Below are 14,638 nucleotides of genomic sequence, written 5' to 3'. Positions count from 1 at the left end.
ATCTATACAAGCACATAACTAAATTATAAATAGACCTGGGGTAGGATCCTTACTAAAAGTTTATGTGCACCCAAATGCCAAAAATAGCGTATGCCAAAAAATATTAAGCAATGTTCCCTTTATAAACACAGATCACCTGCAAGTGTGTGTACACCATCCACAGATCCCACCCTGCAAGCCCATTCTCCCATCAAGTTTGTTTTTTATAGATCACAACCTTTTCGTGGGAACTGGCGTATGCATGTTTCCAGCCCTGTTTTGTGTGTACACACGGTTTATAAATGAGACACCTTGTAAATGAGACTCTCATTGTTTGTGTGATGTAGACATAAGAACTTAAAAGTACACCACAAAGTACAGATTAATACTGTATACAGGGTGCATACATCATACACTCTTGTACATGAAATGAATAGGCCTATTGGGTACCTCACAGGAACATATATACCTAAATGGTATTAGGACCTTTTTAAATGGTACTGTCCCATCGCTTTTGTACCTTATTTTCTGACAGTGCATCAGGAGCTATATATACAGTAGGAAAACTCTGATAAAAAAATTGTGAATACGGCCTGTATTATAGCCTACCTAAACAGACATAATAGTCATACATTTACAAGTAAAATTGCTGCACTCAATTGTCATAAATTGTAGTGAAAACATATTACCAAGAATTTAGGTATACCAGGTATACATCAAAGGATGTGTCCTGTGTGAATTCCCGTTCAATTGTATGCGTTTCACATTGATATCATTTATTATATTTACACAAAAGCTCCCAAATTCACATTTTTATTCCATATACGTAGCCTACTTTTGTAAAGTACTTATGAAGGTAATTGGCTTTTGAAAATGCCTGTTTAAAATGTTTGCAACATAGGCTATTCTGAATTGCTGCCTGCAACACGAGATATATTCAGTTCGTGTTTATAATTTTGACAGCAATCGATAAAGTCAAAGTCATTTTTAAAAATCTATCAATTTTTAATTTTCAAATGGATAGGGTATGCCTATAAATCCAGCACTAGCGCTTATGGGGGTTTCTTTAACGTCACGCGCGGTGTTTCCGCAAGGTAAATTTGCCCGCATAGCGTTATTACTACACACAGCAAAGTACTTGGTCTCTCTCTCTCTCTCTCTCTCTCTCTCTCTCTCTCTCTCTCTCTCTCTCTCTCTCTCTCTCTCTCTCTCTATCAAAGTACTGCAGAGACAGAACTGCAGCGAATGCTTTATTTGCTGGATATCTCTAGGATACAAATAAATCTCTTTTCATTAGACTCGGGTGGTGTCTCGTTTAGAGTAATGGATAGCCTAGCCAACATCGACATCTTATCCGCTCCTCTTTTTAAAGGGTAAGTAAACCGTTTATATTGTTTATAGCTGCAATCCATTTTTTTATTAACTTATAGAGAGAGCACAAATATAAAAAAATCTGAAATTACCAAATCTTAATGACGTTCAAGTTCTACGTAGTTTGTTAGTGGATGTAAGAGTTAGGGAATAGCTACTGTTGGACAGCTCAGTTTGGTCAACAAGCAAAAGTTATTTATCCTTTTACGATTTTTTTTTACTGAAAAGTGCTTAAAGGGCTGTCTAAAAGTTACACTTGACTGTAACATTTGGTCGTTCTAAATGATGCTTAATTTATCACCAAATTACTGGAGCGGAGTGTGCGGTGGGGAAGGAATGAGAATCATTGCACCCCTAAAAATCAGTTTTGACATGAGCAAAAACGACTGGTCGGGCTTGAATAGAGCACAGTGCGCGGATCGCCCGCCTCGGGCAGAACAGGCAATGCAGAGAGCGAAAGAGAAGAAAAGGAAGGGAGAGAGAGAGAACTTTGCTTGGACTCAATGGACTTAATGGGCAGTCAATATTATCCTTTCATACTATACATTTATTAATGCTTTCTTATGCGTTAAGTACTCCCAACAGTGTAACAACTGTGAAAAAGTTTAATACATTTAAACTCGTTAAGTTGTACATATCACTTTAGCTAAAATTATTCTGTTTCTGTTTTTACATTTTTACATGTTAGGCTACTGTATTTTTTAATATCTTAGGACTATCTGTTTTGGGACGAACATCTTACAGGACAAACAACTTAAAGAATAACCAAATTTAGGTGACCATTGTTGCTTAATGTCTGCTTTTTTACTAAAAAAAAAAAAACAAAAACAAACAAAAAACAAATAGCATCACTAACTGTATTTTCAAAGAAATCGTAAACCTTGAAACTAAACACCACCTGAAGTAGACTGCTGATGATGACCACTTACATTCTACCTGCTATTCCTATTAATCATAAACAATCAAACGCCTTTTCAGCTCTTTATTGCAGTCTTTCCTTAAACTCACTCCACTCCACTAAAGCCACAAGGTTGTATCCTTGAGGACTGTACTTCATCAGAATCTCTGCTTTAATAAAGTCTGCCAAATATGGCTGTTTTTAAGCAATGAAAAGTTAGATCTAAATGATATAGCAAGCAAGACTGAATCAATGTCCTGTATTATTTATGTCACTCCGAAAAAACATTTTTCTGTTAATGTCTGTGTGTTTGATAAATACTTAGCATAACCTGATAATCAAATAACTGTTTTTTATTTTATTTTTGCTCTCCATTTCATGTGCATTGAATGAATGAGAACACATGGTGTTTATGAGAATCTGGTGGGTTCTGCCCCTGTAGTGTAGTTTTTATGCTTGTAAGAAGCATCACTCTGCTTTTGCTGGTCCATCACTGTGTAGGCTCTGTCCATTGAGAAAAGCCTGTATTAAATTACCTGCAGAGTGACGCAGCCAGCCGTATTGTGATTGAAAGCGACAAGCCTCATAAAACATCATCCTATTTCATCTCTTTAGCATGCATGCCATGCACGTTCTTATGATGCCCTTTTCTATAAAGAACCATTTGTCAAAAACTTTGATTTTAATTCATAATTTTGACATTATTAACATAGACAAAGAAGATTAAAAATGCCTCAACCTTTTTATAAGCCTACTTTTTATGTCTGCTTATTCTAAAGGTTTTGTAGTACAGAACAGGTTTTATGTAACAACTTAGGTTTGACATTTAACTTTTGTACAATAAATTCATCCAAAGTACTAATCGGTACTGACATGCAAATAGAATGCTTAAATCATTTTAAAACCATAGTAGTGATCATGAACGATTAAAAGTGAAAAGTCCATTCATTGGTCAAAATGTGCCGGACAGTTTATATGCAAGATTCATTGCACCAATTGTCCTCAAGTAATCTTTTAGCACAAGACGCCCTGGACTCTTACTTACAAAGTCATTCACTTTTTTGATTTAATGCGATTGTGTTTTCTCTAAAAACCATTAGGAGATTAAACCTGGCTCTTTCACACTGCCTGACAACAGTAAAAAGGACAGTCACTCTTTTCTCTCTTCTTTAGCGTTTAACATAGTTTTCCCAAAACCCAGCTCATATAAAATACAATAGTCTGTTTTTTTAAACATTAACTGTTTATATATTTTGGTAACATTGACAACATTCGTCAATTGTGTCTTTTCAGAATCTCTTACAATTTCACTGTTCAATCTTTAGTTCTGTAAAGAATAAATCCCTACGTGTCTAAAATATAACTAAAATAATTTCATTGATTTTGTTCTCATTCTGAAAATACAGTAAATTATCTTTCATGGGTTTTCATTTTTATTTGTCCATTTTACAATTTCTTAACATTTTTAAACGTGCCAGCTTGCAAAAGACACTATAATATTCTTGCATATAGTGCTTAACCTGCTGGCTCTCAATGCACCAGGGAAAGCAAACTGAACCGTATCTCCATCCATCATTTAGACAGAGGCCATCAAGAGTGCAGGGCCTATTTTCAGTCCGTTTGTGACCGACTATATCTAAACTGTGCACTTGGGGTATAGGTTAAGCTGTCAAAATGAGCAAAACATTGCAGATGTTGCTGCTTTTCATTGTGCAAATTATTTAGAGTCTTCATAATATAAAAATTACTTGAATTTAATTGTATGTCAAATAATGTTAGATATAGAATCATTTGTAGACTTGTTGTGGGATTTTTCAACCAATCTCATAAAAACATAAGCTGGCGATTTCTTATGAATTTGTATATGAATTAAAAATGCACAATTGTTAGAAATTAAGCCCTTATTCAACCCCAAAACTTAATATCCTCTGTTATAGCAATCTTGCTAAAGCTTTTTAGTCAAAGTGTTCTTATTTGGCAATTTTCAATACGTATAGGTCAGTGTTTTCTCAATAATGAATTTGTTTTGTATAATTATGTGATATTTTTAGCCCTTCAGGAAATGTTTATATGGTATAACTTTATTCTATGTGTGTAGTGAAACACATATGTCTCTCCCTCAGTTCATTTGAAACAGCAACGACTCTTTATTTAACTTTATTTATAACTTTATTTGTATTCATATAATTTATTAATATGTAATAAAGTATACATTTTCTGGCAAAGTGCTTTTAATAGGTAATTTTATGGTGTTAAATGAACAAATGTAAATGTAGGAGGGTAACAAATGAACCCCATGTGTTTCTTTATTCTGAGGAAGTTTTATATTAAGCAGTAGATTTTGTGATAATATCTTTGAATCACTTAAAGGCGGAGTGTGTGATTTTTGAAAAACACTTTGGAAAAGGGAGTCGGGCCGCCTGCCAAAACAGTCTCACAAAAATTTTGTTATTTAGTCACATATTTTTTTATTCTTTTTTCGTGATATTATCACAAATTTCCGCATTTTTTCGTTATCGTATAACGAATTCCTGTTTTTGTGTGATTATCACGTATTGGTTACTCAACTGTTTGTCCTATTTTCTTACCATTGTCGCTGCAGTTTAGGGTTAGATTTACATAAAATGACATCCCTACCCAAACCCAACTCTAACCCTAACGCCAGGCGACATATAAAAAAATAAATCTGAAAAAATAGTATAAACCAATGTATAAAGTGACATTCTAATGCAAGCACCAAATCTAACCCTAAACCGATGCGACAATGGTTTAACTCTTTCCCCGCCATTGACCAGATATCTCGTCAATCTGCAATACCGCTATTATAAAATCCGCAACTTATAAAAACCGGAAGTATTGCCCTAGGGCAAACAGCTGTATGTCTGTGTTTGTTTTAAAGATCGCTCTGCATCTGATCTCTATTAAAAGTCCTTCACAAAAATGTAATTATCTCTGCTTTTTGCTCAAAATTTTGTGTTTTTGATGAAACCTTCACATATTTGAGAGGTGATAAAAACAGAACACATGAAGGTAGGATGAAACTGACTTTTTTGTTTGAAAGCAGAGGGTCTGTTCTTTTATTTCATATATTGTATGTTTATTAAAAAGGAGCATTTTCTGGGAGGCATTAAACTGTTGTGAAAATCATGAAAAATGCTGGCAGTGAAAGAGTTAAAAATAGGAAAAAGCAGTTGAGTAACCAATATGTGATAATCACACGAAAACAGGAATTCGTTATACTATCACGGAAAAAGGTAGAAATTCGTGATAATATCACGAAAAAAGAATAAAAAAATACGTGACTATATCACGAAACTTTGTGATACTGGGTAGGCCAAAACACACTTGTAGCCAATCAGCAGTAAGGGGCGTGTCTACTAACCGACATCTTTCCTTGGGTTGCATAATGTGTGGGGCAGGTCTATCAAATGTAGGTCCAGGTTCTATTGGGGTAGAGACATGTTTGTTTAGGTGATTTCAAATGTCAATATTGGCTTTCAGAGATCATGCACCCTGCCTTTAACGTTTTCTGTCCTATGATAATAACCGTAAACCATTAATATATAGCATCTGTGTTAGCATACTCAATATATCACACAATACTTATATTTCTTCTAGACTCATTCATGAGAGCCAAGACGAGTAAAAGCTGCACTTTTGTAGTGTCTGCAGACCTCTTTCTCTCCAGCACCTTCTAATCATGGAGATCACAGCTCCACGGGACACTTCTTCTCTCACAAAGGGGGCCAGAGACATTGCAAAGGAGGCTAAACGTCAAGCAGTTAAGAAGGTCAACAAAGTTGTGGACCGTGCATCGGATGAGTATTCCCACACCCGAGCCTACCAACGCTTCCAGGATGAAGACGATGACTACTACAGCCAACCGGATGGGAGCTACATGGGCGTTAATGCTAATGATGAAGAGGGATCCAGCGATGCCACCGAGGGTCATGATGATGAGGACGAGATATATGAGGGGGAGTACCAGGGAATTCCCTCAGATGCAAAGGCCACAGATGGACACGTGGCACTGGGGCAGCCTCTTTCAGACAGCCTGAAGGACAGAAGAGAGCTGGAGAATGAGAGGCAGGCGGATGAGGAGGAGTTGGCTCAGCAGTATGAACTCATCTTACAGGAGTGTGGACATGGGCGGTTCCAGTGGCAGCTGTTCTTCACGCTAGGCCTGGCACTCATGTCAGATGGTGTGGAGGTGTTTGTGGTGGGCTTTGTTCTACCCAGTGCAGAGACGGATATGTGTGTGCCTGACTCATCTTCTGGTTGGCTAGGTAAGTATAACATGAATGAATGATCGTATAGCGACATGATGAAGCATAAAGTAGTAGTCAATTTTAATGGAAAACACCACTGTTTTCAATATTTTACTTATTAGATACTTTCCTCAACTTAGATAAATTAATACATAACTATTTTTTTTCAATACGCATACTTAATCTTTGTACAAAGTAATATTGACGGAAGTTTAAGCGTGAGGGGGAGTAGCCAGGAGTGATGATGTTACTGCGCGCCGAGGTCGAAGTTCTGCAAACTAAGTGCTCTTCCGCCATACAATAAAGTACTTAATTTTTTATTTTGTGCCACCATACTTACTGGTGTAACAACTCAAGTAAAAGTATTTCTAATAGACAAAACATGGAAGTGTTTGGTGGCTTCTAAATGTATCCCTGTTTGGATCCTAAGGAATAAATGGGGTTAGGCTAAATGCTAACACAGTCATGACACGCAGTACAAAGATTTAGTGCACGCATTAAAAAAAGATAGGTATGTGTTAATTCGTCTAAGTTGAGGTAAGAACATAGTAAAATATTGAAAAACGGTGGTGTTTTCCTTTAAGATACAGAATCAATCTGTTCTTACAATTTACTAGTGTCCCTTTCCATGCCTTGACAGTTTGTATGCCTATATTCATGGTGAATCCCAATGTTTTGTAACATCCACAGTGTCATACACATTCACACTCACCACTTCATAAAACCACAAATGAAAGGCTGATCAGGCTGGGAGACAATTTTATATTTTTCCAGCATTTCAGCAAAAACTTTTTAGTGACAATAACAAGCATTAGCACCGTCAAAAATGTCCAAAGTTTTATGTCTTGATTGTATTGTGTAACTTTACCCAAAAAAAAGTTAGATGGTAAAAACTTTGTGATGTAGTTTATCAGGAAAATGTTTCAAATGTCAGTCGGATTAGTATGTGCACACTTTAAAAATATAGGTATAAAGCTGTCCCTCGCGGCTCTCCTGATTTTGCCAAGTGGTTAATGTCCTCAGGGCAACATTATATTGACCCTGGGACAACATTTCAATCAACCAATCAGATTTCAGAAATAGGTTAACAGTTTGTTACAACCAGGATTAGCTATTTCTAGACCATTGTTTTTCACTTATCATGTCCGTCTGATTTTAGGGTTTGGTTATGGTTGGGGTTTGGGGTGGGTTTAGGACTTTAGGTTTTATTTAGAAAAATGTTGTCCTTGGGTCAACACAATAGGTTGCCCTGAGGACATCAACCCCTTGGTAAAATCAATTCGAGCGTCTCTCGCTGTCTTATTATGTACCATATAGGTACAGATATATCTCTGAGATACCAATGTATTTTTGATTTTTTGAGGTTCCAGTAATACGGACACTTTAGGTACTTTTTGAAAATGTACCATCCCAGAGACATCTTTTGTACCTTTCCAACAATTTATATTCCAATATATTTGAAGAATACGTCGGAACAAGGAACGACTTGAGAAGAACTTATTTCCATATATATATATATATATATATATATATATATATATATATATATATATATATATATATATATATATACTGTGGAAATGTGACTATACTTTTCTATTATACGGAGTGGCTGTTTAATTTTCTGCAAAAAATGCAAGTGTGTGTTATTGTAGTTCAAACCAGCTGTCTTTGACGTGAATTAGGATCATTTTATCAATTTACTTTCTTATGTGTTTTGTCAATGTTATTAAGTCTCAATGTCTCTCCCTCTCAATCTTTGTTATTTTTCTAGCTTTCTCTTCTTCTCCTGTATGCACTCATCTGGAGAGCCTTGTGGGCTTTGTGTGGCATGCTCGGCTACCCTCTCTTTTCATGCTTTCTCTCTTTCTCTTTGTCCTTACTCTGTTGTTGGCTTTAAAGCATAATCGTACATAGTCCGCCGTGACTGACTGTGCCGCAGATAGCCTTATACGGCCATCAGTTGAAATGTGTGCTGCTGTTCAGCCAAAAAGAGTTAAACACCTTTAAACCTTTTTTTAGTGGGAGCTCTGATGTTGTCAAAGGTTGTGCCTTGGCCCTTATACTGTAGGTCTGTGCTGCCGCTAGTGTTTAAATAAACATTTCAAAGAATGACTTTCAAACAAATGCAGTATTTTTGTTGATGTTCATTTTATTGCTAAAGTTTACATTTATGTAGCTGCTCAACGTCATATGAGATTATTTCAAACTGAACAGTTCTTTCCATAAACAGTGCCATGTAAACGTGTCATCTGTGGCAGATTTTTATTACTGGCCCAAAGCAAACTGCATATGTCAGTGCATTCTGTCCTTATACTGTACATGCTTATACAGTACCAGTAATCTTATTATTTGTTCATGCATAGCATCATACCAATTTACTGGTATTTTCAAAAAGGTCTCTGTGTGCAAAAAAGAATATTGTCAATCCTCAAAAAAGCACCTCAAGATTACCAGAAATACACTTCACTTATATTACATTATATGTAAGGAATAATTGAAGACGGGCCACTGAATAAGAAAATAATGAACACCCAGTGTCGTAATGCGACTGGACGTGAAGCGGATTGCCTTTACACTGTGGGTTTGCATTATTTTCAAATAACTGAAAGGAGCGAAATCAATTATTTCGCTTATACTGTACCACCGTTACCACACACATTGCTAAAACATTGCTCTGGTTGTCATGTTAAGATATTTGACAGGTCAGGTGGGCGTTTATCAAAAAATAATGCATACATGTGGAACATTTCTCAACCAATCACAATTACAACAGCCCTATTATATTATATTATATTATATTATATTATATTATGAGAACACGAGGGTGATTGTGAGCGTATGACATTGAATGGGAATGGGTTCTTAACAGTTTAAATAGATTAGGTAATACAATTGAATTAGGTCACTAAAAGGATCCTGAATGCTTCAAAGCTATATTGTGAGCACAGTGGGGGTTGGGTTATTCATAGGTTATGTTCACACACTGTTGAATATGGAAACCAAATCAAACCACTCTAAAAAATGCTGGGTTATTTTCAACCCAGAATTGGATCAAAAAGGGACAAGCCCAGCCTGCTGGGTTGTAATTTAACCCATGCTGGGTCAAATATAAACATTTATGGGTTAATTTTAACCCAGCTGCTAGGTTAATCCCTTTTTGACCCAATGCTAGGTTGAAAATAACCCATATTTTTTTAGAGTGTATGATTTTTATGAATTTGGAGATATATGCGGTTGATGTGTTGTATGCACAGAACATTTTATTGATTCTTTGCTGATATTTATATAAAACTGACTGTGTCAGTGTAGCCAGTTACATGAACTACTTGAAGGCATCACGCACACTTCATGTGGTTATCCTTGTTAAAATCTTTGAATTTTACCCAAAGGACATTTAGTCTTCCATAGAAAGAAGAAGAAACAATTTTGCGGCATCAAGCAATTACATTAATGGATATCCTCTATTACCTTTGGCTTCTATCCAGTAGTCCATTTTTGTGGTAATAAGATGCTGTTTTATCTAAAGTATCACATACACTACACAACCATCTTTATGTTTGTCATTCTCTTTCTTTATTTGCTCCACTCTCCCATTTCCTCCGATATCGGCCTCTTTTTGTGCTTTGCTGGATGCTGAGTTTGGGTAAACTGCAGAGAAATCAAACTACTGCAGAGATTACAAGACACGCACAGCTTCTTAAGTGTGTGTGTGTGTGTGTGTGTGTGTGTGTGTGGCCGGGTAATTATCACGTTGGGGGGACCAATTGTCCCCACAAAGATAGAAATACCAGTATTTTTGTGACCTTGTGGGGACATTTTGATGTCCCCATGAGGAAACAAGCTAATAAATCAAACAGAATGATGTTTCTTGAAAATCTAAGGTATCAGACAGTTTCCTGTGATGGTTGGGGTTAGGGAATGGGGCAGGTAAGGGGAATAGAATATACAGTTTGTACAGAATAAAATGCATTACGTCTATGGAATGTCCCCAAAAAACATGGAAACCAGAACGCACGTGTGTGTGTGTGTGTGTGTGTGTGTGTGTGTGAGAGAGAGAGAGAGAGAGAGAGAGAGCAATAACTTAAGTACAATTTAATTTTAATCTTGACTCCTTGTCACTTACTGTGACTTAAACAATCTGTTTTATCAGGGTTTGCAAATCAAACTGAAAAGCCGATAAAGAAGTAAAAAATAAGCTATTAGGTGTGAAATAAAGTGCAGGTAGCAAAAATAGTAGTGATGGGAAGTTCGGATCATTTTTCTGATTCGGATCTTTGAATCTCGTTCATCAAAATGAACGAATCTTTTTTTGAGTCATTTCGTTCTTTTCGTTCATTTAAAATATGATTACCTATAATTTCACAAATTACCCCAAATTAACCACTTATGCAAACAAATATGACATTTCTAACAAGTTATGAGAAATAAAAATCCTTATTTCATTATTTCTTGACACAAGCTCTGAAACATACACAAGAGACAGAAATGATTAGCTTACTCCTAAGTCAGTCCTCGTGTACAAGTCATGGTAATGCAGCCAAAGCCAAAATATAAGAAACGGAACTCCATATTTATCACATTTGTACGCCTCCTCCCGTGTCTAACTTACAGATGTTAGTTGTCAACTCGTCACTGTCTTACTGACTCTCTGTGTTCGGCCAGGCTGTGTAGTATGATATACATCACAGGACCGGAAAGAGAAAAGATTAGTTCATCATTCTCTCGAGTTCGGGACGAGTTCGAGTCTTTCGTTCTTCCTGTCAGCCTCATAGAGGCTATGCTGTCAGTACCGGAAAGATAAATGATTAGTTCATTCAAGTCTTGAGATCGGGTTCGGCCGGGTCCGAGTCCTTATGTCACGTGACCGCTGGTATATCACATTAAATACAACATTAGATTCGTATTATTGATTGCGTCTGAATGTATCATATATTGTTTTATATTTAGTAAATTAAATACAAAATATGTGCAAAAACATTATTTGAAAAATAAAAGTTCCATCTTATTGAAGAACGAAAGACTCGGACCCGACCGAACCTGAACTCGAAAGATGAACTAATCATTTCTCTTTCCGGTACTGGTAGTATGGGACTGACAGGAAGAACAAAAGACTCGAACCTGTCCCGATCTCGAGACTCAAGAGAACGATGAACTAATCATTTCTGTTTCAGATTCAGAGCCCATATGTTGCGCAATGCGCATGCACGGTCAACACAAAATGAACGAATCACTCTCTGAGACAACTCGGTAGTCCCGAGTCATATTAAAGATTCGTTCAAAATGAACGAATCGTTCATGAACGACACGCCACAAAAAAAAACAGTTTATTGTGTTTTATTTGTGAGTCATCAGCTTTATGGTGTGATTAATGTTTGTAAAGGCATGAATAAATGAGAACATGTGCTTTCCTCCTGATCTACTTCCAGAATCATCAAAGTCTGAAATCGCAAAAGCGAATGTGGTGTAGCTCACTTCTTTCTGCTGCTATTATCGTCTCTCCTTTTCTGCCTCTTTTGTTTAGCACTGGGAAGATTTTTGATCATTGAAATCTTGGCTAGGCTAAATGTATGGTATATGCTGAGTTCACAGTCAGTAGCGTAGCGGCTCTCCTGATTTTGTCAAGTGAATGATGTCTTCAAGACAACATTATGTTGACCCTGAGACAACAAACCAATCAGATTTCAGAAATACGTTTACAGTTTGTTTCAAGTTTAAAGGGACACTCCATTTTTTTGTAAATATGCTCATTTTCCAGCTCCCCTAGTTAAACATTTGGTTTTTAGTGTTATGGAATCCATTCAGCTGATCTCTGGGTCTGGCGGTACCACTTTTAGCATAGCTTAGCATAATCCATTGAATCTGATTAGACCATTAGCATTGCGCTCAAAAATAACTTAAAGGAATAGTCTACTCATTTTCAATATTAAGCTATGTTATTACCTTAACTAAGAAGAGTTGATACATTCCTCTATCATCTGTGTGCGTGCACGTAAGCGCTGGAGCGCGCTGCGACACTTCGATAGCATTTAGCTTAGCCCCATTCATTCAATGGTATCAAACAGAGATAAAGTTAGAAGTGACCAAACACATCAACATTTTTCCTTTTTAAGATGAGTAGTTATACGAGCAAGTTTGGTGGTACAAAATAAAACGTAGCGCTTTTCTAAGTGGATTTAAAAGAGGAACTATATTGTATGGCGTAATAGCACTTATGGGAGTACTTTGACTCGGTGCATTAACACCCTCCCTCTCCCATTATGAGAGGGAGAAGGGGAGCAGCCCTTACGAAAATTAACCATGGTTATATTGTGGTAAAAGCGTAGTAACCATGGTTTTTTGGTGTATTGATTACTATCAGCAAAACCATGGTTTTACTACACTAACTATGGTTTAACTATGGTTTTTGAAAACCATGATTGTCAAAACCATGGTTATTTTGTAGTTACTATGGTTTTACTACAGTAACCATGGTTTTTTGGTTTTAACTGTAGTAAAACCATGGTTAATTTTCGTAAGGGAGACTTTTCAGGCGAGTCGAAGTACTCCCAAAAGTGCTATTCCGCCATACAATATAGTTCCTCTTTTAAATCCGCTTAGAAAAGCTCTACGTTTTATTTTGTACCACCATACTTGCTCGTATAACTACTCGTCTTAAATAGGAAAAACGTTGATGTGTTTGGTCACTTCTAACTTTATCTCTGTTTGATACCATTGAATGAATGGGGCTAAGCTAAATGCTATCGAAGTGTCGCAGCGCGCTCCAGCGCTTACGTGCTCACACACAGATGATAGAGGGATGTATCAACAATTCTTAGTTAAGGTAATAACATAGTTTAATATTGTAAATGAGTAGACTATTCCTTTAAGAGTTTCGATATTTTTCCTATTTAGAACTTGACTCTTTTGTAGTTATATTGTGTACTAAGCCAGACAGAAAATTAAAAGTTGTGTTTTTTTCCAAAACAACAAAAATCAGATGTTTAACTCTAGGGGAGTTGGAAAATAAGTATATTTTCAAAATAAAGTGGAGTGTCCCTTTAATCTTACAACCGGAATTTTTCTCTTATCATTTCCCTCTCATTTAAGGGTTCAGTTAAGGTTAGCGTTGGGGTGGGTTAGGTTTTATTTAAAAAGATTTTGTCCATGGGTACCCTGCTTGTAGCCTATAACAGAATCTTGGACTACATGCAGGGTACACCCTGGAAAGGTGGTTAGTCCATGACAGGGCTTGCCAGTTTGGGTGATATTATCTAAGTAAAAGTTTCCCTTTTTTTTGTAGTTTTGGCCACATTAAAATGCACACCTCATGTCCTGTCAGTGACTTCCCATGTGAACTATAATTTTTTGACTGCATGTGTTTGTAGGCTGTGTGTTCTTTCTGTCTAAACTTGTTATTCTTTTCCTCTATTTCACTTTCTTTACTATAGGCAGCATTGTGTACCTGGGGATGATGGTAGGGGCTTTCTTCTGGGGTGGCATGGCTGACAAAGTGGGCAGACGACAGTGTCTGCTCATATGCATGTCTGTGAATGGCTTCTTCGCCTTCCTGTCTTCTTTTGTTCAGGGCTATGGCTTCTTCTTGATCTGTCGCATGATAGCTGGCTTTGGGTGAGTCCCTATTTCACCCCACAAGATCTATAATCATATATCTATGTTCTGTGGTTAAAAAAACAATAATACATTCTGCAAAACTTGTAAAATACAGTATATTTGAGTGGTGCGTCTTCAAAACATAAAAACTTTGAGGACATTCTTGGTGCATTTTTTTGTTTATGTTCTACTTGGTGATATAAAAGCCATCTTAAACTTTACAATGACATTTAGTGGAGTGTATGTAGCATCACGCAGAAGCAAAATGATTTTAGAAAAAATCATGTTATGGTTCTTGACATTTTTGTCTTCTACACAATCTTGTAAAATCAATTATACCTCTCCAACTTGTAGCATGTTACGATATAGTGAAATAATGTTCTTGACATGGATTTCTGTCTTAGAATCATGAAAAACTACAGTATTGTGTAAGCATTATCAACTCATCCCCCTTTTTTTTTTTGGATAATAGTCTTTTTCAGGCAGCCAATATGTTATATCTGGCTGGATCAATAGTTGCTGCAGAGCT

At 36.5% G+C, this 14,638-nt stretch overlaps 1 protein-coding gene across 1 annotated transcript in view; it reads left to right on the top strand.

Annotated features, from left to right (window-relative positions):
- Window positions 1-1,210: 1,210 nt before the first annotated feature.
- sv2ca (synaptic vesicle glycoprotein 2Ca) overlaps window positions 1,211-14,638 on the top strand; it is a 36,287-nt gene continuing 22,859 nt past the window's right edge. Inside the window, exons 1-3 of the mRNA XM_065263015.2 lie at window positions 1,211-1,352; window positions 5,867-6,534; window positions 13,947-14,127. Of these exons, the coding sequence (XP_065119087.1) occupies window positions 5,949-6,534; window positions 13,947-14,127 (767 nt within the window). The 5' untranslated portion in view covers window positions 1,211-1,352; window positions 5,867-5,948. The remainder of the gene's footprint in view (window positions 1,353-5,866; window positions 6,535-13,946; window positions 14,128-14,638) is intronic.

This window comes from Paramisgurnus dabryanus, chromosome 5, assembly GCF_030506205.2.
Source record: "Paramisgurnus dabryanus chromosome 5, PD_genome_1.1, whole genome shotgun sequence".
Lineage (NCBI taxonomy): Eukaryota > Metazoa > Chordata > Actinopteri > Cypriniformes > Cobitidae > Paramisgurnus > Paramisgurnus dabryanus.
The sequence above is the reverse complement of the archived record's forward strand: the minus strand, read 5'-3'. Positions and strand labels throughout refer to the sequence as shown.